Source organism: Cryptococcus neoformans, chromosome 12 (genome assembly GCF_000149385.1).
Source record: "Cryptococcus neoformans var. neoformans B-3501A chromosome 12, whole genome shotgun sequence".
Classification (NCBI taxonomy): Eukaryota; Fungi; Basidiomycota; class Tremellomycetes; order Tremellales; family Cryptococcaceae; genus Cryptococcus; species Cryptococcus deneoformans.
In genome coordinates, this window is record NC_009188.1 from 386,915 (window position 1) to 410,160 (window position 23,246).

At 47.4% G+C, this 23,246-nt stretch overlaps 8 protein-coding genes across 8 annotated transcripts; 4 read left to right on the forward strand and 4 right to left on the reverse strand.

Annotated features, from left to right (window-relative positions):
• Nucleotides 1–561: 561 nt before the first annotated feature.
• On the reverse strand, nucleotides 562–3,023 carry CNBL1270 (hypothetical protein; the record flags this gene model as incomplete). The annotated part of the gene is made up of 5 exons (XM_767419.1): nucleotides 562–1,186; nucleotides 1,240–1,619; nucleotides 1,674–2,104; nucleotides 2,157–2,280; nucleotides 2,334–3,023. 5 exons carry the CDS (start codon nucleotides 3,021–3,023, stop codon nucleotides 562–564), a joined length of 2,250 nt encoding a protein of 749 aa, XP_772512.1.
• A 332-nt stretch (nucleotides 3,024–3,355) lies between these two features.
• Nucleotides 3,356–5,672, forward strand: CNBL1280 (hypothetical protein; the record flags this gene model as incomplete). The annotated part of the gene is made up of 14 exons (XM_767420.1): nucleotides 3,356–3,362; nucleotides 3,414–3,849; nucleotides 3,901–4,134; nucleotides 4,179–4,252; nucleotides 4,300–4,366; nucleotides 4,418–4,472; nucleotides 4,526–4,579; nucleotides 4,635–4,805; nucleotides 4,845–4,916; nucleotides 4,965–5,029; nucleotides 5,081–5,242; nucleotides 5,292–5,346; nucleotides 5,401–5,447; nucleotides 5,492–5,672. The coding sequence occupies 14 exons, from the start codon at nucleotides 3,356–3,358 to the stop codon at nucleotides 5,670–5,672; spliced, it is 1,680 nt and encodes a 559-aa protein (XP_772513.1).
• A 105-nt stretch (nucleotides 5,673–5,777) lies between these two features.
• CNBL1290 (hypothetical protein) lies at nucleotides 5,778–6,727 on the reverse strand (the record flags this gene model as incomplete). The annotated part of the gene is made up of 3 exons (XM_767421.1): nucleotides 5,778–5,977; nucleotides 6,032–6,364; nucleotides 6,415–6,727. 3 exons carry the CDS (start codon nucleotides 6,725–6,727, stop codon nucleotides 5,778–5,780), a joined length of 846 nt encoding a protein of 281 aa, XP_772514.1.
• A 1,560-nt stretch (nucleotides 6,728–8,287) lies between these two features.
• On the reverse strand, nucleotides 8,288–11,535 carry CNBL1300 (hypothetical protein; the record flags this gene model as incomplete). Its single annotated transcript, XM_767422.1, has 11 exons — nucleotides 8,288–8,418; nucleotides 8,510–8,746; nucleotides 8,809–8,971; nucleotides 9,029–9,128; nucleotides 9,188–9,256; nucleotides 9,335–9,446; nucleotides 9,510–9,792; nucleotides 9,858–9,947; nucleotides 10,000–10,112; nucleotides 10,162–10,376; nucleotides 10,430–11,535. The coding sequence occupies 11 exons, from the start codon at nucleotides 11,533–11,535 to the stop codon at nucleotides 8,288–8,290; spliced, it is 2,619 nt and encodes an 872-aa protein (XP_772515.1).
• A 176-nt stretch (nucleotides 11,536–11,711) lies between these two features.
• On the forward strand, nucleotides 11,712–12,810 carry CNBL1310 (hypothetical protein; the record flags this gene model as incomplete). The annotated part of the gene is made up of 7 exons (XM_767423.1): nucleotides 11,712–11,792; nucleotides 11,820–11,873; nucleotides 11,924–11,939; nucleotides 11,994–12,019; nucleotides 12,071–12,376; nucleotides 12,428–12,486; nucleotides 12,540–12,810. The coding sequence occupies 7 exons, from the start codon at nucleotides 11,712–11,714 to the stop codon at nucleotides 12,808–12,810; spliced, it is 813 nt and encodes a 270-aa protein (XP_772516.1).
• Nucleotides 12,811–13,892: 1,082 nt separating this feature from the next.
• CNBL1320 (hypothetical protein) lies at nucleotides 13,893–16,296 on the reverse strand (the record flags this gene model as incomplete). The annotated part of the gene is made up of 14 exons (XM_767424.1): nucleotides 13,893–14,024; nucleotides 14,080–14,250; nucleotides 14,308–14,353; nucleotides 14,407–14,855; nucleotides 14,912–15,017; nucleotides 15,066–15,149; nucleotides 15,202–15,319; nucleotides 15,372–15,391; nucleotides 15,443–15,694; nucleotides 15,744–15,759; nucleotides 15,815–15,844; nucleotides 15,896–16,009; nucleotides 16,068–16,093; nucleotides 16,148–16,296. 14 exons carry the CDS (start codon nucleotides 16,294–16,296, stop codon nucleotides 13,893–13,895), a joined length of 1,713 nt encoding a protein of 570 aa, XP_772517.1.
• Nucleotides 16,297–16,442: 146 nt separating this feature from the next.
• On the forward strand, nucleotides 16,443–17,759 carry CNBL1330 (hypothetical protein; the record flags this gene model as incomplete). The annotated part of the gene is made up of 6 exons (XM_767425.1): nucleotides 16,443–16,643; nucleotides 16,703–16,867; nucleotides 16,929–17,084; nucleotides 17,148–17,186; nucleotides 17,256–17,438; nucleotides 17,559–17,759. 6 exons carry the CDS (start codon nucleotides 16,443–16,445, stop codon nucleotides 17,757–17,759), a joined length of 945 nt encoding a protein of 314 aa, XP_772518.1.
• A 1,425-nt stretch (nucleotides 17,760–19,184) lies between these two features.
• CNBL1340 (hypothetical protein) lies at nucleotides 19,185–23,126 on the forward strand (the record flags this gene model as incomplete). The annotated part of the gene is made up of 19 exons (XM_767426.1): nucleotides 19,185–19,470; nucleotides 19,604–19,623; nucleotides 19,682–19,709; nucleotides 19,770–19,775; nucleotides 19,843–19,865; nucleotides 19,917–20,067; nucleotides 20,118–20,328; nucleotides 20,379–20,394; nucleotides 20,442–20,826; nucleotides 20,888–20,943; nucleotides 21,009–21,133; nucleotides 21,189–21,305; nucleotides 21,358–21,626; nucleotides 21,677–21,747; nucleotides 21,817–21,908; nucleotides 21,967–22,183; nucleotides 22,244–22,575; nucleotides 22,643–23,019; nucleotides 23,071–23,126. The coding sequence occupies 19 exons, from the start codon at nucleotides 19,185–19,187 to the stop codon at nucleotides 23,124–23,126; spliced, it is 2,838 nt and encodes a 945-aa protein (XP_772519.1).
• Nucleotides 23,127–23,246: the final 120 nt, after the last annotated feature.

Below are 23,246 nucleotides of genomic sequence, written 5' to 3' on the forward strand. Positions count from 1 at the left end.
ATCATCCTTCATACTACGTACTGAAACATCACCACTTTTTTTGACATTGGGCACATGTCAAACAGGGAATACCGAAGTGGTCGTAGATGGTCAGTGATCCAGAGAAAACATAGCGGAAAGAAAAGCCGCCTGAAGGTAGTGAAGCAGCAAACAAAATTGAGGGTCAACAAGCGGGTCAAAAGAAGAACGGAACTAAAAGCATGATGTCCTCTTTCTTCTTTGATTTGCGGCATCGGGCATCATCTATCTATAACGTACGACTCCTGATGATCAGGGTGGGAAAAATCATCACATCAGGAATAACCAGTAGAGAATTTTCGCATCGGATACTTGAGTAAGCTCGTCAGCGGTCATTTAACAGTGGTACTCCACCATCGATGGTCATGCGGGATATTGTGTATCTTACATCGCATATAGTATAGCGAAAAGTAGAAAATGACCGGGAGTATACATGCGTGTCATCAAGTTAGAAAAGTCTATCGAGAAATTAGAGGAAATAGCCCTGAATTCTTCAACAAATTCCCCGCAACCCATTACTACTACTTGTCATCATGGGCCGATCTACTCGCTGTCCTCATCCTCGTCCTGCTCCTCACGCAAAGCCTTCTCTACTTCTGACCTCTTCTGATCCCTGATCTTCCTCTGCAATCTCATCCAGTTTCCAACGGGAGTCACTTCAGGCCCTTGTCCCTCCAAAAACCTGTCGACCTCCGCCCTATCCCTAGGAGCAAAAGAGACGTTCCGACGCTTGTTCTCGATGAACGTTCGGGTAGCCTCGAGTTTCTCAACGAGGACCTTGAGGGAAGAGACAACCTTGGGGGAACCAGCAGACCCCTTCTTGATGTGCTTCTTGATGGTCAAGATAACAGGCAAAACCATTTCGGGGAAGGCAATTTGCGTTGAGACAGCGGCATGGTATTCTCCCAAAAGGAACACCAGCTCTTCACCCAAGCCTTCCTGGAAGACTCGAGTCTTGGGATAAGCCGCAGGGGCACGGATGATGTACTCAAAGTCAAGAGGCTTGATAGTACCCTTCTTGGGGTTGGCGCGTCTGAACTCGGTAGAATCGAGGATCTCGAGAAGGAAGGGGGCGAGGGGAATGTAAGTGCCGGTGCGACTGATGATACGGAGGAGAGAATGAAGGATGTGGAATCGGAGAGGGAAGTATCGCGAGGAAGGAAGGAGTCTATACTTTTCGTTAACTATCGACTCATACGCTACCGTGCTTTTGAGACTTACCGAACAGCACCCAAAGCAATCTGAACAAGGGGATAGACCAATGGCTTCAAAGGACTTTCCAATCCCGCGTTCGCCTTCTGGTTCTCCACGCTAGCCGCACCAGCCAATACCTGACTCCAGAAATCGATACAGTGGACATATTGCCAGTTGTAAACAGTCTTGAAGGCTTGCTGGTTGTCACCTGCCTTGCCGGTGGTGCTTGACCGCACAACATTACGCAAATGCACAGCAAGCATACGGATGAAACCGAAGGCATGCTGGTAAGAAAGAGAGGGAGCGAGTTGATAAAGCTCAGAGGCAGTGTTTTTCATGAGGTTGAGAGAAGGAAGGGTATGCGGAGTGGTATTACGGAGAGGGGGAAGGAGCGATCGGTAAATGTTCTGCAAAATCATCAGTCACAAAGTCTAGAATAGCATGATTATAATGTAACTCACTCGTAAACAAAGATCCTTGACCGCATCATCTCCAGCGACGAACAATTTCCTTACCGCCAGGAACGAAGCGATCCTAACATCATCACCAGCCGAGCTCCAGAGATCCAAGAGTACCTTGAGGTATGCCCTCAAATGTTTTCTCGCACTAAGGACCCAGGGGATCAACTTTGTACTCTCGCCAACAGCCGTCAACAGCAATCCACTGGCACCTTCGTCCTTCTTAGAAGCAACGCTAGACGGAGTCGTGGGGAGTGATTTGATGAGGTGCAGCAGAGTCGAGAAGTGAGAGAGGATAAGTCGGTTGAGGGTTTGGTTGGTTTTCTTGGGGGGCTGGAGCTTGACTTTACCGCTAGGCAGAGTTTTATATGGGAAGTGGTGAGAGATGACGACAGGAGTGAATTTAAGGGCAGTAACCACGATTTTGTTGAAGACTAATACTTTATTAGGAGCCAATCATTGGCATGACAAGAACAAATTACTCACCTTGAGCACTGTCAATAATGTATTTAGTGTCCAAACCACTCCCTTGATCACCGTCGTCTTCGTTCATGTGGGCTGCTGCTCTAAAGGCGATCAAAGTTTTCCGAAGTGATCTAATGGAGTGTTGCTATGGTATGTACTGATTAGATTGTACCAAATCTCTATAGCAGATGAACTCACTCTGAGCATGCCTTCTTGCCACTGTCGAAGCATCTTCAAAGTCACCGTGATCCTCTTCCTTTCGGCTTCCTCTTCCTCCTCGTCTTCTTCAAGCAGGTCCTCATCGCTTTCCATTTCCTCATCCTCGTCATCCTCATCATCCTCATCTTGCTTTCCTTTTCCCTTGTTTGCTTTGCTTGACTGGCCAAAATCAAGCAAATCTTCGTCGTTTTCTTTAAGATACTTGAAGAATTCAGGATCGTTCTTCGCCAAATCCTTCATGGCCTTCTTCATGGCCTCTTCATCCAGAAGATCTCCTTCTCCCTCGTCTTCTTCGTCGTCTCCGTCATCTTCCTCATCCTCGTCCTCTGATCCCAGCTCTTCCAGCTCCGATTCTTCATCGTCCTCAACGTCAAGTCCACCGGCGCCAAACAGATCTTCAACAGTCTTGGCGACACCACCAGCTTTCCCTCCGGCATTAGGTTTACCAATTCTCTTGGCTTCCTTTTCATCCTCTTCGTCCTCCCCTTCGGAACCTTCACCTTCAGACTCGTCCTCCGGGTCGTGAGCGGCACCTCGCTGCTTAGCGCGTTGGGTTTTGATGTCGTCAGACTTGCGCTTGGCTTGCTGATGTTGGCGACGTTTTTGAATGGTATCCTTGAGTTTGCCCGAAGAGGCAAACTTCTTGAAGGCTTTCGTAGACTTGCCCATGATTTATACTCTTAATGTCTGTTGTTGTCGAACAGCTTGTTCAAGGTGTCCGCTTGCGAAAATTCAATTCTTGCCCACTTGCCCAAGTGGAGGCGGTTAGAGCCGCCAGACTAGCCGCCACCTTGAAAAATTCCGAAGCTCCGAAGTATTACGTAAGTAGCTTGAATGGGTGTTTGGTTCTGCGTCCTGCATACCGACGTCGAGTCTAGCCGCCTTTCGTCCCTTTATGACCTCGGCCATTTGTCTTTTTACTATTCACCTTCAAGGTTTTTTAAATTGAGCATCACTCCTCACTTTCTTTGAGTTTACGATCGGTTGTCCTTCTGGGTTGAATGCTTCGTACAATGCCTTCCTTAGCTCAAAGCTCTCCGACTCATCAGTCATTTTCAGCTCTTCCTTCTCCTTCCTACTCTGGCTCACCTGCTCACCATATGGACAAAGAAGACAAAGATATTCTACTCGTGGAAGGAAAAAACTCATGTCATAGAATAGACCTAAGTGGTTCCTCCGAAGACAGTGGTCGAGATACCATCCAGGTAGATGACGATTCTGGTGATGAGGATGACCTCGTCTGGGCTTTAATAGCAGACGACCTTAATAGCGATGCTTCGACCCATGATATCGAAGACCGCAATGAAGAAGCGCAAGAAGCTCTATTTGAGCAATTGATACGTCGAACAGAAGCAATGCGTAATCCGGCAACACAAACAGCATCATTACAAACGCAATTTGAAGTCAGCGACGATGACGAGAACGACTTTGTGATAGATGAGCCGTATTCTGAGAGTCTGATAGAGGACGGAATCCAGGTTTCTGATGAGGGAAGGTGTGTTAGATCCCAAACGTTTCAAAAACAAGACTTAAGTTCGCCTTATAGGGAAAATGCTCTAAAGTTTCTCCAGTCCATAGTATTGTCTTTCCTCGAACAAATTTCAACCTCGTTGGGAACAATTTTCTCGCATGAAACCTCAAAGGTTCACAAAAAAGAGTTAAAAGGGCTCAAAAGACGAAAAATTTACGCCGCCGAGGCCGAGCAAAAAAAAGAGACAGACCAGTGTTTAGAGACGGGGAAAATTGGAGTGACAATATCGCTAAAGAACAGGAAATCTGGGTAAGATTCATTGTGTGCTATATCCATAAACTCATTGGCAATAGCTCCTATCAAGCGATCATGTTGCCTGATAGCCCTTTGCAAAGTCCTGACAGACAGAGCTCCATAATGAGAATGAGTAACTGTGATGCCTTACAATCAACGCTTCACGGTTGACATATGTAGCCTGCATTATGCGTGTTGCTTCAACTTTGTATGAGGCAATATTGGATAGAAATGTCATTACGCTGAGGTGAGTGTATCATTAAGAGCAAAATTCCCAGTGTATCCAACTCCTCGCCAGAGATGTGTATTATCGGGACAAGCAACTGTTTGAGCGGCAGCCGGTCGTAGACAAGGTTTGTTGCTGGTGATCACCTGCCTTGAGTATTTGCTCATTCGTAACTTGTAGATAGTTGATGATCTGGTAGCGACGGCGGGGCTGAGAAGGAGGGACTTCTATGTCGTTCGTTTTTGCCGTCACAATATTGACTTCCAATTGCCCTTACAAGCATGATTAGTGCGCTTCGGCAAAGGGTCTTATCGCCTCATCTTCGCTCGTCATTCGTTATCGTACAGGAGACGAAATAATCCTCTCGGCAACCCGGGCTAACCTTGTCGACCCTGCAGAGAAGATTGACGTTATTGAGGCACCAAACGGGCTTGACTGGGTACTTATCGTTGAAAAAGATGTAAGCGTTCTACTAAGCCATACGAGCTAATGAAGTCAGGCAATTTTTCAGAGTCTTTGTGGTGCTGGTATTCTTCAAGATGAAAGGATTGGCCATGGTGTTCTCATTACTGTAAGTTTATGCCGCATGTTTAATGTTTGCCTACTGACCCGTTAATAGGGCAAAGGCTTTCCGGACCTTGCTACACGCCAGATATTGCGCCTAATTGCTGACACATTTCCATGGCAAGTGCTTTGCACTGATGACTGAGCCGCTAAAACTGATGTGCGGTATAGTGTAAAGATGTACGCTTTGGTGGACGCGGACCCACATGGACTCAAAATACTCTCAACTTACATGTATGGATCCAAAGCGAACGCATACTCGACTGATTACGGAGATCTACCCCTGGGGGATAGAGTGCAATGGCTGGGACTGAGGGCTTCCCACTGGAGCGAGTATGTAAGGTCTTTCGCGAAGACGTGGCGATCAATTTACATGATAAAGTCTCCACATCAGTTACGACCATCTCATACCTCTAGAGCAATCGGATATTCAAATGGTATATACTAAATGTGTAAAAGAAACTCAACAACTGACAAACCCATCACAACAGGCTATGAGCATGCTCAGAGATCACCAGACACTGCCTGTTGAGTGGAAGTAAGTCGGTGTATGCTTCTTGACAATACTGACTTCAACACCAGGCGGGAGCTGAGCCACATGCTGCATCTTCATCGCAAAGCTGAAATTGAGATTATAATTGCTTCATCTTGGTCGAGCGACCATGTTGGCAGTAATGGTAGCGGTGATAGAGAGGGAGATAGGCAGCCTCTTCCTGACGTCGAAAGGTTGATCAATTACATCGTCAAGAACATGGGATTTTGATGAAATCACATCTATGGCTAGCGATAGTGAAAGTCACAAAGTGCGCCGTCATGTTTGTACACATCTATGCATTGTACACATCAAAATACACATTAGGCTGACGAATTACTTGCTGCTTCCCTTTCTGACCATCTCCAAGAAGCTTTCCTTGGTCAACACATCCTCCTTTCCACCTCGGCCTAGGATGTTGTCCTTCTCCTTCTTCTTGGCCGCTTCGGGCTTGAGTCTGGCCTTTTCGGATAGAGTAGTCTGAGCAGCTTCGGCGTTCTTGGAAGCCACGAGGATAGCGTTGAAAAGCTTAACCACTGTGAAGACTGGTTAGCATATCACCATGGCTGAAGATCAATCATAGTACTTACCGCCTTTCTGAGCGGTCTTCCTCAAATTTCTCTCAAATTCTTGCCCACCAACGACGCCATCACCACTCCAACCTTCCAAGACATTCTGCACTCTTGCCCTGTCCTCCTTCTCTTCCTTTTCGGCCTTGAGTTGTCTTTTTGCTTTGGCTTCTAAAGATACAGAAGCCTTAGTTGGTAGCTTGTGTGCTGAGAGTGCGAGAATGGGGGCAGCAGCAGCTTTTTTGGTGGAATCAGCAGTCTTGGCTTTTTTGTTCGATTTGGTGAGCGGGTCAGCCAAAAGAGATGTAAGAGTGGCGCCAAAATCGGCGGCAGTTGTGGGTGCCTTCTTTCGTTCTAACCGAGAATTAGTTAAGATTCACTTCATAAATGATCATAACGCTCACTTGTTGACTTCTTGGGCTTGCCCTCCTTGGCCTTCTCAATCTCCTCATCGGTGTTCATCTCCTCATCTTCGTCCACTTCAACCTCGGACGCACTCTCATCCTCGAATCCACTCGCATTCCCTTCACTTTCACTCTCAAGATCAGGGCCGCGTAAACGCTGAGGCTTTTCGGCGATCGAAACACTTTGTTTGGCCTTGGCCTTGGACTTCTCTGGGACAGCTGCTGCGACAGACAGTTTTGAGGGTCCAGCGGGGGGAGTGTCGAAAGACTTTGTGGGCTTTTTAAGTGCCGACTTGAGAGAGGGTACAGACATATCGTTTGAATGAACTATGTTAGAAAATCTGGTAGATAAAATAACTGAGCAAGGTGACAAAATGCGTTTAGTCCTTGTTACAGTGCGGCGGGCGACTTGAAGCTGCTGCAGCAAAATCTCAACAAGCGGACAATACCGTCAGGAACGAGGTGGAGGCAAGTCAAGTGTTCCACCACCAGTCTACTGACTGCATATAAAGTACGTAAAAAGAAACCTACATACGTACGTAGGGCCACCTGGTTGCTCTTTCTGGCCCTCATCTTGCTGGATGATTGCCTTCATTCGGCACACTACAAGCACCTCATTCGGTTCTTTGAACTGGTGCGAGGATGCTTGTAGCTTGAGATGCCCAGGGATAGGTTACCGCGGCTAACAAGAGACTTTGTGGAGTGGGTGCAAGATTTCGAAAAGTAAGTGCTTCATGATTTTCTCATTCGTTGTATAATATTCATACTGCAGCTGACCATCATCAATAAGGCTTTACTACCGTGATAATCCAGCTGTCTCCATGTCTGTGTCCTTCAGGTACATATGCTCTTGCATACGTTGTCGATGTCGACCGATGGATTTTCGCCATTCGACGGCGTTTCATCCACCACATGGCCAATCATTTTATTCAACCTCAATCTCCCCCCTGAAATGAGAGTCCATGTGGAAGAAGTGTTGTGTGCGGGTCTTCTGCCAGGAGACCTCCAGGACCTTTTATTCACCTCTTTCCCCATCCCATATACATCCCGAAAAAATCGACTACGACCCATTCTCTTTCCTCTTCGGTCGCATGATTCTTTCATCTCGCAGAGCAGATTGATCGTAACCGCTCCCTCCCGAGTATGGTATAAAGGTGCGTCGATATTCTATAAGCTTCCAGCTATAGAATCCACCTTATCCTTTCCTACCGACTTCATGCACCTCATCTTCGAGAACGTTTTGCAGACTCTGGTCAGTCTCTTTGGCGGTGATGTCAAAGGGATGGAGCAGGACGTTTTTGTCATTCCGAAGAAGAAGTGGGAAGACCTTGGGAGGGCCACCGCGGCATGCGGTGCTTCTATTCCCTCCTGTTTTGGTTCTCGACCGCCCAACTTCGTCGAGAATAGGCAACGTTGCACGGCAGACAGCTGGTCATTCTGGTTGCTCTATCATGCCTCCAACCTGTTGGATGGTTGTCTTCCTTCGGCACATTACAGGCACTTTGCTCGGTTCTCTGAACTGGTAGGAGAATGCTTGCAGTTTGAGATGCCCAAGGAAAGGCTACCGGGGCTAAGAAGAGACTTTGCGGAGTGGGTGCAAGATTTCGAAAAGTGAGTGCTTCATGATTTTCTCATCATATGATATTTATGCTGCAGCTGACCATTATCAACAAGGCTCTACTATCGCAACACTCAAATGGGGGAGATTAAGCTATTAGCGTCAAGATTCAATGTACATGATATGCATGCCAAACAATGATAATGAACATAGCGTGAATACCTAGAAGAAAAAATGCTAAAATCACGTTACGTATAGTAGATCTACAACAGTATGACTCTTTTTTAATCTAGAGCGACTTAATTTTTTATAAGATCATCTTCTACCTCCACCTCTTCTTGCCGCTCTCGCCGGCAAAGGTGCGATAATTCTTGCAGCTGGATCAGCTGCAGCTCTTGCTGGTATAACCGGGACTGCCGGCCTGAACTCGGGGCCTGCGGGTGGTACTATAGCTGCTAGAGGCAATGGTGTGATAAAGGCACGATACGGGTTAGACAAGCGAAAAAAAAGTCAACAGGGAATGGAACATTGACTTACGCGCACCAGGACGAGCACGAGCCAAGGCAGCGTTGATCATCCGAGCGATGTTTTCCTCGTGTTGTCTGATATGTCCATTATAATTGTTCAAAGCAACGTTAGCATGCTGCTGAGCGGCCGGAATTTGGTTGGCTCGGTCTGCCCGCTCCTGACGCAACTGTCTCAGTCTTGCGTCAAGCTGCAGTATAGGTTGGATATCGACATCATTAGGCAAGAGCGCAGCTAAACGATTCGCTTCTGATGATAGCTGGTCAGCAATGTGCGAGGCGTTTATAGCAAAGGCAAAGGCAAAGGCTTACCGGGTATATTGGCCGGTATTGCTAAGTGACGGTTCCCGATGGCAGAATGGCCGGGGCGAGCTTCAGGCATGTCAACATTGAGTTCTTCTGCATTGACTTGATCGCCTTCGGCTGCTGCTGCAGCCATTACTTCTGCCGCCGCTGCGTCTCTCGCTGCTCTGATCTGTGTGAAAGAAATTAAATTGAATACTAAACGATTAGGGGAAAAGAATATACTCACAGCTTCCTCATCCGGGTTGGCATCAGAATCCCACAGACGACATTTTCCTTTGTCCGGAGCCGCATTATAATTGGGACGTTGACGATCAAAATGTTCATAGCTTGATGATGAACGTCAGTTACATATGCTTGAACCGATTTTGAATTGCGTTTCACTCACCCTTTAATGATTTTACGACAGATGTAACATGACATGGTCCTGCAAGTCGTGCAAACAATTTTGTTACATCTGTTGGTCAAGGTTAGCTCTATGCTTTTTTTTCTTTTTCCTTTTTTTTTCTTCAATCAAAAGAAACATTCGACTTACCCTGAATCTTTGATGAATGGTTTTGTACACTTGGGGCAATTTCGGATAAGAGCTGTAGACATGGCATCCTCTACTGCATGTCGGCGGTCAAGATTTCGTTCCTTGTCCATCTCTAACGCTTCAGTCAGTCACCGCAATCCTCCCAACAATTTAAGATAGATGAGGTCGGATTCACCTTCACAAGTTTTGGGGATATGTTCCTTTCTCCTGCATTTCCTACATGTGACTTGCCCGCAAATCTCGTTCATACACCTAAACAGCTTCTCATCCGGATTCTCAATAATGGCAGAATAAGGGCAACTGGGACAGCTTTCGAGACCCTCGATTGCGGCAAGTTCTAATTCTTTAGCTTGTTTGAGGCGGTGGTACAAGCTGAAAGTTTTATCGGAAAGAGCACGGCCAAGTTCAGATTCGGGGAAAGGAGCTTCACAGCCGGAAAGATCCATGCAGGTGATGGTCTGCGTAGCATGAGACGTTAGCCCTGGACCAGTGGAATGGAATGGATAGGGTAGATGTATCTTACGATTTGTTGCTCGCCGAGTTTCGTCTCCGCATTCCTCATGGTGCACTCTTTGCAGAAGAGATGACCTTCTGCGCATTGGAACATGTTTTCCTAAAGTCAGATTAGACGTGTGATGCGTGGTGCGGCTTACTTTGATACGCACCAAGATCTCATCGCCGAAACAACATCCGCACTCTATCCCATGCCCATTGGCGACAGCCTCATCAATGATCTTTTGCTTTCTGTCTGCTTCCTCCTTTTCTGCGTTTTCCTTGGCTATAGACGTCGTCAGACGGTCCCTTTGATCCTGGAAGGAAATGCTCACCGAGTCTTTCCTCCAGCCATGCCAGTTCTCTCTCAAATTCCATTTCTCCTCCATCACCCGCGAGACGGACACCCGACATTAGGGAAATTCCTTTTGATTTTCGAGGTTTTTGAAGCTCAATATAGGGTTTAGGGTTTGATTGGCTGTCTGCAAGTAGGCGATAATACGCTGGAGTGAAAAGACTCCCACAAGTTTTGACAAATGTCGAACGGATACTTTTTCTGCACGGTCAAAGTCGGTCCCTGCAAACGTGGATCTAATGACTTACTATGTAGTGGGTATTAGAGAAAATTCGGCTTCAAGGTATTGGGTAGCCAAAGCATAGTACTGCGGTCCGCTCCGTTGAGCATGCCTATATGTATTCAACTTGTAGCCATCGTCCGGTTTTTCTTCCTTTTTTTTCTCTTTTGCCTTTTCAATCATTTTCGGATATCCTCCCTTTAGCTCTAGCGCACGATCAACGATGGCCTCTGCAAGCCTGTCGGTATGGCCTGAAGCGTGGTATTTGGCAATCTCCGCTGAAGCCCATTCCGGCTCGAGGTCTGGGAGGATTTCGAGCACATTGCGAAGGATGACATCGGAATGTGCTGGGTCTAATGGTGGTAACACAACCGGAGCAGCAGGAAATGAAGTGGGGGCAGGAGTATGATTCGGTGGAGCGAGCAATTCTTCTTCGTCGTCTAAATACTCTACGGGAGGTAGCCCATGAGGCGCAGGGGAACTAGCCGGTGCAGCATACTGGCTGGGGCCGGAAAACGACCTAGGGGTGTGTGCGGACGGTACAGTCTCAGATAGCACTGGAGCACGGGAACCAGCCCGTTTAGCCCGTTTGTCGCGGGGAGTTTTAGCAGGGCTCTCGTGGACCTTTCCGTCGTGGCTCTTCGTTCTGCGAATTGAAGGTGGGCTCAAAACTGTTGTTGATGCATACAACCGGGATGGACCAGCGACAGGTTGTTCAGGTTGGTCAGCTAAACGCCTTTTAGGCGGACCAGCGACGGGCTGTGCAGGTCGTTCAGCTGAAAAAACTTCCGATGGACCAGCAGTTGAAGGAGATCCGTGCACTCTGTGCGCCTGAGCGTGCGAAGAGACGTTGCGATGCGGCGGCGGTGCTTGTCTCGCAGACGGACGAGGGATCGTTGGATGGGCGTCTTCCCGTCTCACTCTCTTCGCTGGCCGACGGGCATCTTGTTCGCTGTCCGAGTCGTCTATGATTATAGGAGCATCCTTTCTCCCGCGTACAACCGGTGGGTGTTCGAGTGCTTGGATTGAAGCGTCCGAGCCCGAGTCGTTGCTGTTGTCGGGATTCCTTTGCTTGTGTTTGGTGGTGCCGGCTGTATGCAGGATGTCAGAATGCGAGACAGTCGGCGGCCGCATCTGTATGGCGGGAGTACGGGGAGAGGGAGAATTATAGGGTGAGATGGAAGTGACTGATGCGGCGGCCGGCGCCAAACAAAGAACATGAATGATGATGATCAACAAATAAATAGACCGATCCGGACACCTGCATTTTACGTAAGATTTCTTTCTGGGTCAACGCGACAGCGTCTGTCATGTCCAACGAAGCCTCTTTATGCAACAGACTCTATATACGCTCACTTTTCTCTATCACAGCCCAAGATGTTTATGACAAGGTAAGCACACACGCTGACCAGACACAGCTAACGGCTCCCAGATCAGAGTACGACCGGGGTGTCAACACCTTCTCCCCAGAAGTGAGTTCGTCCACAGTTCGTCATCTTTCCGTCACTGACGCTTCATGCAGGGTCGATTATTCCAAGGTGCGCTATAAACGGCGTGGGACAACTAGCAGAGAATGCTGACTCAACTATTAGTCGAGTATGCTATGGAAGCGATCAAGGTAAATATGCCTCGAGTCTTTCCAACATTCATTTCTAATCCATAATCTTAGCTTGGTTCCACAACAGTTGGTATCACCACTCCCCACGGCACCGTGCTCGCCGTTGAGAAACGTGTCCCCTCTCCCCTCCTCGAATCCTCCTCCATCGAAAAAATCATGGAAATCGACTCTCACATCGGTTGTGCCATGTCAGGTCTCACAGCCGACGCCCGAACAATGGTTGAGCACGCTCGAGTCACAAGCCAGATGCACGCGTTCACCTACGACGAGCCCATTGGTGTGGAGAGCTGTACCCAGGCGGTTTGCGATTTGGCGCTGAGGTTTGGTGAAAGTGTGGAGGACGATGATGCGTTGATGGTAAGCACTATTCTTTCCATATTCTGAACCAGACTTTTTAACTTTCCATAGTCTCGACCGTTTGGTGTTGCGCTTCTTATTGCCGGTATAGATGAGAAGGGTCCTCAACTGTTGGTCTGCCCCAAATATCCCTGCTGGCAGCATACTGACCCCCTTCCCTTAGCTACCACACCGACCCCTCCGGTACATTTGTCCGCTATGAAGCCAAGGCTATCGGCTCCGGTTCCGAAGCCGCCCAACAAGGTCTCCAAGATGCTTATCACAAGCAAATGACCCTCGCCGAAGCGCAATCTTTGGCGTTGAAGGTGCTCAAGCAGGTCATGGAGGAGAAGCTCGACGAGAGCAATGTTCAACTTGCGCAAGTCACAAAGGAAAAGGGATTCGAGATTCTGGGAGAGCAAGCATTGAAGGGCGTCATTGAGACTCTTGCCTAGAAGAAGTAAATGTAGAATATGCATGACTATAACGATAATATGCCTCCTTATCCCTCTTGATCCTCACTCTGGCTTGAACAACTTTAGACTTTTCCATTCCCATTTGGCTGCTCTTTCCCATACACCTCCCATACCCTTCTTCATCACCTCTTCTGTCATTTCTGCTGCTCCCGGATCTCTCAGCTCGACCATGACACCAATCTCTCCCTTGTTCCCTTCTCCATCCACTTTAAATTCAACTCTTTTCCATTCTAACCACACTCCGGTCCATCCTCCTGACCCTTTCCGGCTCGGTTCCCCGAGACAACTGACCAATTGCCTACCTGTCGTGGTAGGCGTAAACGTAATGAAAGGCGGTCTCGCTATGCTTTCCGGCGGTTCTGTCGATTTGAATTTAGGATCCCGAGGGGGAAGCGTCAGGGTGGTAGATGTAAAATGGATAGTCACCTCTGGTGGAGGCGCGTACACAGTCACCGTCCTCCCTGGTTTGAGGGCCGGTGGGTTGGGATCGCAATTGAAGATATCCACCGAATCTAACCCCTTTTCTGGTAAGAAACATAGACTCAAGCCTAGGTCATAGTAGTTGTGATAGATCGCGTCCGGGTAGGATTTGATATCCGGCGTGGACGGTGTGGAGGAAGTGGCAAGGTAGGAGATGAATTTTGGTATTTGCGGAGCGGATGGGGGCAAGTTGAACAGAGGTGTAAGAGAGGGTGGGTCAAGGGTTGGCATGTGGGCGGAATTTTGTAAGCACAGAAGGTTTGGTGCGCTCGGTAAAAGGAATGAAGAGTGAAAGTAGTAATGATGAGGTATATGGATTAAAACGAACAGAATAAAAAAAACTCAAAAGCGGACGACGGTCGTCATGACAGCCGACGCGAACATGCTACAAAAGGACAAACGCGTCAAGCCAAAATTCAACCATCGTTTTACTACAGGAGGCGAGCCGTTACAGGTATCATCACGGATAATATGCAGGGTATACACTATACTTGAGTATAAAAGGCTATCTAACGACAAGAAGACAAATGATCATTGACGGTACTCTTGACCACAGTAACATGATTTTCACTCGACAACTATCAATCAAGCCTCGATGGCGAGTACCCATCTTTCGGATCTTTCACCAGGCACTTTTGCAGCAGATAAACAAACAGAGCAACAGTTCCTACCAGGACTGTAAGGAACAAGAAAGGGTGTTCGACAGCACTTTCCTGTTTAACCGTCAGTCCCATCGTTTATGCTGGAAAATTGACCAGCGAAGCTCACCCCGACACTGATCAACGTCTCTGACGCGCTCCTGGAACCCCATTCAAGAGTCGATTCAATCCTTTTTGGTCGGAGGAAATGCTGGTAAAATCCTTCGAGCACCGAAAAGATACTAGATCCCTCAAACTCAATCTTGGTGCCTTCGATAGTTGTGTCATAGTATTCCTCAAGCTTCGTTAAAAAGGTCAGTAGTTGCTGCCTTCATTAAACGGATAGGCTAAGACACACAGGAGTATCAATTACGACGACGCCGGGAAGGTCTCTCTTCTTGATCCTGTTCCGAACTTTGTCAGTTGCACCCTCGAAAGACTATTTGCACGAACATACCCATAGAACCTCTTCAACCAATTGGCCCATCTACTGGTCTCCCCCTCAACCCATACAAACCACACAGGCTGCTCAAACCTCCTTCCGCCCCTCTTCCAAGCCCTTGCAACATCAGCAAACTTATCCCTTTCCTTCTTCCCTTCTTCCCCTTTGTGAACACCGGCAAGCACCACAATCGCCCGAGTATCGCTCCGCATCAAACTTTGAAAGTTTGAGGCGTCCAACCGGACGAGGGTAGGGAATCGATGGAGGTTGATGAATTTGCGCAGGTCGTTGGGGGAGGCTGGAAGACCCATAGTACCGACTGGTCGAGTTGAGTATGATGAAAACGCAAAGAGGGTAGATGTAGGTGGATTGACGACATGGAGTCGCTGGTATAAGGCAACGTCGGCGGAAGTGTAGGCGGGAACGGTACCAAGTAAAGGCTCAAAAGCTTTCTTTACAGAGTCCTGAGGGAAATGCGCTAAGTTGACAAACTCACGTCTATTAGACTAAATCAACTCACGACTTCGGCTACGGTTGTGTCAAAAGTCTGAAGATATAAAAAAAATGCCTCATTGGCGCTGACAATCTTATCGAAATCGCCTGCCTTGATACTCGTCAAGCTGGCCCTAGAGAGACTCAGATATGCTAGTATATATTTATGACATTCTACTTACGGCTTCTCAGCCCTTTGAGAAAATTCCTTGAGCTTCGCGAGTGATCTAGCTCCAGAGTATTCCGCGGACGTGCCATGATGCAGCCTACACAGCTATATTCAGCCGTCGTTCACGAAAATATCGATATTCAACTCACAGTCGGATAGTAGGGTAAGCCTTGATGCCAGAATTGACACATAAAGCACGATGATCATCGCAATTTACGGCCGCGACGTTTAATTGTCCTTGTAGCTCCAGCGCCAATTGCTCGTATGCTAAACAACAGTCAGGAAAAGCTTTCGTGCTTTATGATGTCGTCAAGCTTACTCGGTCTCAAAGCTTTACAACTGGTGGCGATGGATCAGTAACCTGTAGATAAAAAATCAAAGCAAACTTACTGCCCACACCACGGAGCAAAATACTCTACGAGGACAGGTCCTTCTGCCTTCAACGCTTCTAAACCTCGTTCATCCACCTCTTGTACTTTGCCCTCTGAATTGGCTGGGCCGATGACCAAGGCTTCCTGCGACTGAACGGCGGGGTCCAGGATTGTTTCGGCATATGTATGCGCGTGCTCGTCAATGTATTTCGAAAGCTCCTCGTAAGAACGATCGCCCGTGTAATGCGGAGAAGGCTTGCCGTCGGTGTACCTGTAGTAATGGATCAGAGATGATTCCCGGCAAAACACACATCTCTTACATTATAATCTGCGGGTCTACGATTCCACTGCCTTCAGTTTACAAGGACATACTACAACACGAAGAACTTACAGAACTTGATACCATTACTGTTGCACAGATCTGATAACATACATAAGGCAAGGCGTACGGAGAAGGCATGTATTTACTTACCGCCCTGAGCAAGACAGTTGATTTGGGCCATATGAAAGCCCGTTAGACGCTCCAGATGCCGTTTATCCCTAGCTAACTGTGTCCAAGTTGGGGCGAATGCTCTACAATGTGCGCCTGGATTACGCAGTATCAGTGAAAAGGTTGTCGTCGCAACGGCTGATCATCAACTGACATTTGGGGGAAAAGTGCTCAACCAGCCTATATATATCATTAGCCGGCTGCCTTAGAGAATCTAACTGCACGTTTACTTACCATACTCCTTGAGAGACACTGCTCTTGAAATTGTCCTCTGTGAGCTCCCGGAGTTGAAAGTCATCATCTAGGTCTGTGATTGTCGCTGTAGCTGTTGTAAGGAGAGCTGAGAGGGAGAAAGTTACGGAGAGCAGGCGTGGTAAGCGCATTGGGGTACGGGATGGATGCCGGGTGGGAAATGAGGTGAAGTGATTAAATTATGTATGAGTAGATGAATGCTGCTATATATTCACCATGTGCCGAAAACAGACATCCGGAGTAGCGCGTTGATCCCAGCGGACGCCGCCGTCAGCAAATGTCGTCAGGTGCATTTGGTTCCGCAGCTCCCCCTTTAGTTGTTGCCGGCCACGATGACGGCTATCCTTCCGACATCTTATCGTGCATCCATCCATCTCTCACTTTTATCCGTTCTCGACCCATAGCACCTGATCTGTCATTGTTTATCCTGTCCAAGAGCATTTCTATCTTGCACTCAGCATCCACCATGAACATCCTTGTGAGTCCGAGACTCCAGAGTCAATCCACAATGCGTTTACATGCTGATAACCCCGCCAGGACACCTTATTTGGTCGGTCTATGACTCCAGCAGAACGGCTGAGACAACATCAAAGGTCCCTTCAGAAAGCGCAACGAGAGCTGGAGAGAGAAAAGGGGAAACTGGAGGCTCAGGAGAAGAAGACAATGGCGGACATTAAACGAAATGCGAAAGCTGGGAACATGGTGCGTGTGGGCGTCCCACCAAAGTCAAAGCGAAAGCTGATCAAGCGGTATGGTGATCCAGAATGCCTGCAAAATTCTTGCTAAAGACCTCGTGCGAACACGAAGGTATATCCAAAAGTTTACGCAGATGAGGGTGCAGCTGCAAGCGGTGTCATTACGTATGCAGACACTGAGGAGTAACGAGCAAATGGCTACGGCGATGAAAGGTGCTACCAGGGTAAGCAAAATTTCATATATCACTTGCAGAAGGAAAATGAGACAGGGCTAATTGCTTGTACAGGCGATGGGGCAAATGAATAGGAGTTTGAATCTGCCGCAAGTAGGTGTCAAATACTTCCTCTTTGCTTCTGCGGCATGCTAATTAATTCTGACACTTGGTACTATTTAGATCCAGAAGATCATGAACGATTTCGAACGTGAATCTTCAACTATGGATATGAAGGAAGAAATGATGTCCGATGCGGTTGATGATGCAATGGAGGATGAGGAGGAAGGTGAAGGTGAAGAAGTAGAAAGCGACAAAATTCTCAAAGAGGTGCTGGATGAAATTGGCATGAACATGAACGAATCGGTAAGTGACTTCATTATTTACCCGCTATTTCGGATTTCAGGCTCAGGGTGCTGCGCTTTGAACCGATCGACTGGACAACGCTAACATTTGTATTTTTTAATTATTTTTTACTTAAAACAGCTTATATCTGCACCCACTGCTTCTCCGCTTGTTCCGGAACCATTGCAAGCTTCTCGAGTGGCCGTTGCAGAAGGTTTACCTTCATCAGCAGCTGCTGGCGGTCCAACAAATGTTGGAAATGGGGGAGTAGGGGCTGGCTCTGGTATGAGTTCCGAAGAAGCAGACTTGCAACGACGATTGGACGCTTTGAGGAGAGATTAGACAAGTCATCAGTTATGGTTATATAAAGTCGTTCCCATGACAAAAGGAAGTGTTGTTCTGTTTCCACCGAGGGGGGGCTCTTGTCATATGTCATCGCAGTTTTATGCAATAGATCAATTGGTATATCTTATATCTCATATATCGTACATCGCCACTGAGCTTTGGAGCTCAATAAATCGCCAATAACATCATATAACGACTCGTTAACAGCTTGAAGGGATTGAGGAGCAACAACAGCCAGTCAAACAGCAACGATGATGGACCAGGGCGCTCCACCTCTTCCTTCCAGCTCCAACACGTCGCTTTCATTGTTTACGGGGAGATTGTAGGTCAAAGTTCAGAGATCGGCATCAGTCATCGATCGAATTTATGGCTTATGGGATTTATATGGTTGTTGCTGTTACTACCTTAAATAGGGCGGAAAGGCAGAGGACAAAAAGATTATTATAGTTTAATGAATCACGAGGTTACCAGACAATTGGGATATGTGAGAGCGAAGTTCGGGAAATAATTTTATCTGATATGACAAGGTTATTGATTTTGTTGACAGAGAGCATCAAGAAGAACAAGCGAGAGGCATTTTCGGCCGAATGTAATTATCAGATTGTTTTGTGGGCTTGCGCTGTTGCCCTGAGATGTGAAGAGTACGGCCCGGGTGCACGCGGTGCAGATCCGTGCGACTGGTTCATTAATAACGATGTTCGGATATTCATTGGGTATCTCCTTCAGATCAACCGGGTCTACTTGTAGTATGTAGCCCTAGATTATGTAAAGGCTGGGTGCAACATGAAACATGCAGCGCGACCAACTTACGGTGCTCTGGAGGTCACCTGACCCAAGTCAAGAGTTCGGATGCTGCGTATGGACTTTCAGGCTTATAGGGACGACGTTCATAATAGAGATGATGCATGATGATGATGATGATGAGGGACAAAGTTATTCGGAAGACCTCGGAATAAACCGGAGATTGTTTTCTGGCCCTAAAATCACAGGGGGCGGCCAGGCCCGCCACCGAGCCAAACTGCGAATTTAATTCTCGCATAAACGAATTGTACGAGCTGTGAAACGAGGGCTCTGCCCAAAAACCTCAACCGCATAGAAGGAACCGTATGCTGCACAGGGAGAAGATTTGTGAAGATGTCTCCTTATGGGAAGGGGAAGTACACGGAAAATATGTGCATTACTGGCGCAGAGAAGCATATACGCCGGTAAGGTCCTCCCCTTAAAATGTGGGATAATTTTTACGATTTTTCTAGGAATTCAGGTCCAAACTATCGGTGATTCGACGGCCCTTTGGCCCGCTTGATTTGGCCAAAAACCCTGTGATAGTTTTATCAGATAAGTGACTCGCCCGCAGACCACGAAACTTACCTCGACAGCCATTTTGTTCTTCTTTTTGTTTTCACCAACCACAAGCAAAAAAGCATGGCCTCAGTTGGCCATTCTCCTTACACTTCAAAACCATCGCCATTGGCAAGGACAGCATCCCAGACACCAATCACACCCTCAAACCTTACACACGCTTCACCCTCCCCCATCGCCCCCAATTTCCCCTTTTCGCAACCGCCAACACCCATGAAGCGCCCTTTCCCGCCAGAAAGCCAAGCGGGCGGTCCGCCAGAACGAAAATTCAGTGTTGACAGCGCGCAAGGAGACCATGGTCAACAACAACCTCAGAAGAAGAAGAGGGTCAGTTTGAGTTGTGCTCAATGTGAGTTAGTATCTTTTAAGAAACCCGCTCGGACCAAACGGAATATATTATATATATATATATATATACTTGGGCACGGTCTTTTTTTTATCTACAACTTGAAATTGTATCGCGGCTAACAGTTCCGTTGAAGGTGCTAAGAGAAAGCAGAAAGTGCGTATAGGATGTGAAAAATCGATGACGACTGACCAGTCTTGTTTGTTCCATTCAGTGTAACCGCGAATTTCCTTGTCAGCACTGTGAGTGCCATCCATCTTCGTCTGTTTTGATTCGCTGACATTATTTTCCTCGTATAACAGGTGTTGGTAGGTCCCGAGATGATCACAAGAATGAGGAAAAGAATTGAAACGCTGATCATTTTTTCCTTTCCAGCCCGGAAAGTCCCCGAGTTATGCGTAAGCTGAATAATCACATGATGTCAAATCGAAGGCTAAGCCTTAACTTAGGTTCCCTATAACCCTCAAGCAAATAATAACGTCAATGGGCCAGATCCACAGACGGCGGCCAGACTAGAAAGCATCGAAGCTGTCTTATCTGTTGTCGTGAGACATACAGGTGGGATCACACATTACGATGCCATCCGCGACTGGATTTCTTGTACGTAGCCAAATATCCTTTCCATAACCCTGTCTCATTTCGGAAAGCAGCGTTGCCCTTTCAGAAACACTTACAATCGGCCCCATCCACCCCCGCTTCTCCCCATAATCTTATGACCCATGGTAGTGTTCCAGGTCCATCTCGGGCAGGTTCCACATACCATCTTGATCCCCAGGAAACAGCTCATCTGGAGAGAGGTGGCAGTTCTGATGATGATAATCTGGCAAAGGTTGGGAAGGGGTGGCTGGGAGAGATTGATGGGTTAGTTTTACTGTCATTACACCGCATTACGTCGCTTATCATATACGCAGTGGCCTTCCTGAAAACGTACGAAATCGTGCTTGGCAAGTGGAACATGTACTAACATCTTGCAGATGGAGCTCAACGAAAAGGTCAAGATGAAGTTGGATATTCATGGAACGCCTGCTGAAAACCTTCAACGTTTGATTACTGACTGCGGTGTCAGCCCACACAAGATTGCAGAACTCGTTCAGGAACTTCCGCCGAAGCCTTTTGCCGACAGAATAATTGACTGGTTCTTTGCCAAACTCAACTTCATACGATATCCTATCGACGAAAGGATGTTTAGAGCGTCCTACGAGGATCTTTATAACAAGTCTACCGCTTTGGATCCATCAAATGTCAGAGCGCTGCCTCTTGTTTTTATTGTGCTTGCATTGGCTGTCCGGCAGGCACCTGAAAAATGGGCGGGAAATGAGCAAACAAGACGACTGTCAAGTTTACGGATGTATTGGAGTTGTGAGTCAACGAGCCTCTTGTAAAAGGATTTTGACAAGCAAGTCTGATCCGGTTCTCGCAGCCCGGCGTAGCATCCTGATAGCTACTGCTGTTCAATCCGAAAGCCTGGAGCTAGTCGTCAGTCGTTTACTGGTGAATACTACAATTAATTTCCTCGCGATGTTTCCTGATTTCAAATGCAGAGTGCCATGTATTTGGTACTAATCCACGACCGCCGTCTTACAGAGTGCTGGTCTCAGCTGGGCGCTTCTTTACGTACGGCGCAGGCTATTGGTTTACATCGTGATGGTTCTAAACTTGGATTAGAGTAAGCTTCCGAGGCGTGATCTTAGACTGTTCGTGACTGACGAGCATGTTTACAGTCCGTTTCAAACAGAGTACCGAAGACGACTGTGGAGCTATCTGTATCATGCAGATAAGCAGTACAGTCTGGTTTTGGGACGGCCGCCGAGCATCTCTGACAGTTATACCGATACTCAGTAAGCCTCGCTTCGGTTGCTAAAGCCGTTTACTGATCTGATGCATGAAAAGAACTCCATCCAACATCGACCTTACCGACTATGACCCCGCTCTCGGTTTACCACCAGCCAAGCCTTTCCACGAACCTACACCTGCCCTTTTCCTTATCTTACGCAAGAAGCTTGCTGTTGTCATTGGCAAAATTGTGCATCATTTTCAAAAGCTCAACGAACCTGCGCAGTATTCAGACGTGGAGAAGCTGCAACAGGAGCTAGATCTCTTTGTTGAGCAGTTGCCTCCTCATTTCCGAATGCACGATCCAGATAAAAGCTTAGATAGTGGTAAGGTCAATCTAGCTGTTATTGGGGAGTACGCTAAATGACTAAAACAGTTCATTTTTGGTTACCGGTTCATCGGTTTATGCTCTTGACGGAAGTACTGGTCACAACTATTATTTTGCATGTAAGCACGAATGACGCAATTTAGCCATCCACCGTATTCATCACTAATTTCTTTTTTTTTCCTTTTTAGCGCCCGTGGTTGCTACGCAAGTTATCCAGTAACCGCTATGCAGCCTCCCGAACAGCATGCTTTGAGGCTGCTAAGCTTGACTTCCAAATCAGGTTTGCTTGATTCAACTCATTCTTCATTCTGTTTTACCGTCTGACCTTGAATCCGCAGACAAGATTTTGAACGTGTCCCCGAGTTCAAATTATTTGCCATCACTGGTCAATTCAAAATGTTCAATAGCGCCATGATCGCGGGAATAAGCGCGATCATCGACCCTAGAGGACCAGATTCGGACCAGATGAGAAAAATATTGACTACCTTCTTGGAGGACAATCCTTGGCATGAAGTCGCGACCAAGGATGCCACCACAAGGAAAGAAGTTCAAATCGTCTGTTTTTTTTTTTCGTACACTTCCAATGGAAAAGCTGGCTGACAATATCTCAAATAGATCCAAACTTTGTCCAGGCGAGCTGCAAAGATATTTGAGGATTCATTCGGTCCGGGCGAGCCGGCTGCGCATGACAAAGATAGTGCTGCTTTGCTGTTAGCCCTTCGACAGAGCAACGATTCATCAACACATTCCAACGCATACCCAAGGGGCGTCCAGCCAGAGGATACCCCAAACCCCGGAGGGTCAGGTGTAATGCAACACAAGATGATGCTTCCACCTCGGGCTTGGGGTCCCCCTCCTGGAGTGTCATTTGCACCTGTGCATCATGGAGGAATAAACCAAAGTCCTGCCTCAACAGGTAGTCATGAAGACGACCACTCACAGAAGCTGTGCGTAATGATCTTCCATCTTTTCCCAATTGCTTGAGCTGACATGTTTTTTTTTTTTTTTTTTCAGTCTTGACCATTGGATTAATGCTAATACCTCTCTTGCTGTTGGCGGCTCGTCCAGTGGCGGGCCCCTTCCAGTTCTCGACACGTCTGGTATGGGTTATCTTCCCCTTCCTACCATGTCAGGTGCAATGACCCCGATTGGCCTTCCAGGTGGTCCTGCCCTCACACCTAATCCCGCTTTTGCTGGTTATGGTGGTCAGGCCATTATGGAAGAAGGCGGGAATAACTTTATGGGGCATCATTTAACGGGCGAGTTTACCTATCCAAATCAGTTCGGGATGCTTGCCGTAGAAGGAAATGGGGTCGGCGTAGGAAACGGGAGAGCGGGACTTGATTCCGGAGTGGAGAATAGCGACGAGTATTGGAACACCTTGATTGATGGTAAGGTCGCTATTCATTGCAATGGGACAGTTTGCTAACTAGAAGCTTTAGGAATTTTGGGTACGACAGGCGGAATGTCGGGTCCCTCACAAAGCGGCCACGCTTAATTGGAACAAGTGTATATGGTATTTCCCAATATATGCCTTTATATTTTCTTCTTATTCCGGGATCCCTGATTTGATCTGAGATTAGACGCATGTAGCAGCCGGTCATGAAGTTATAATTAT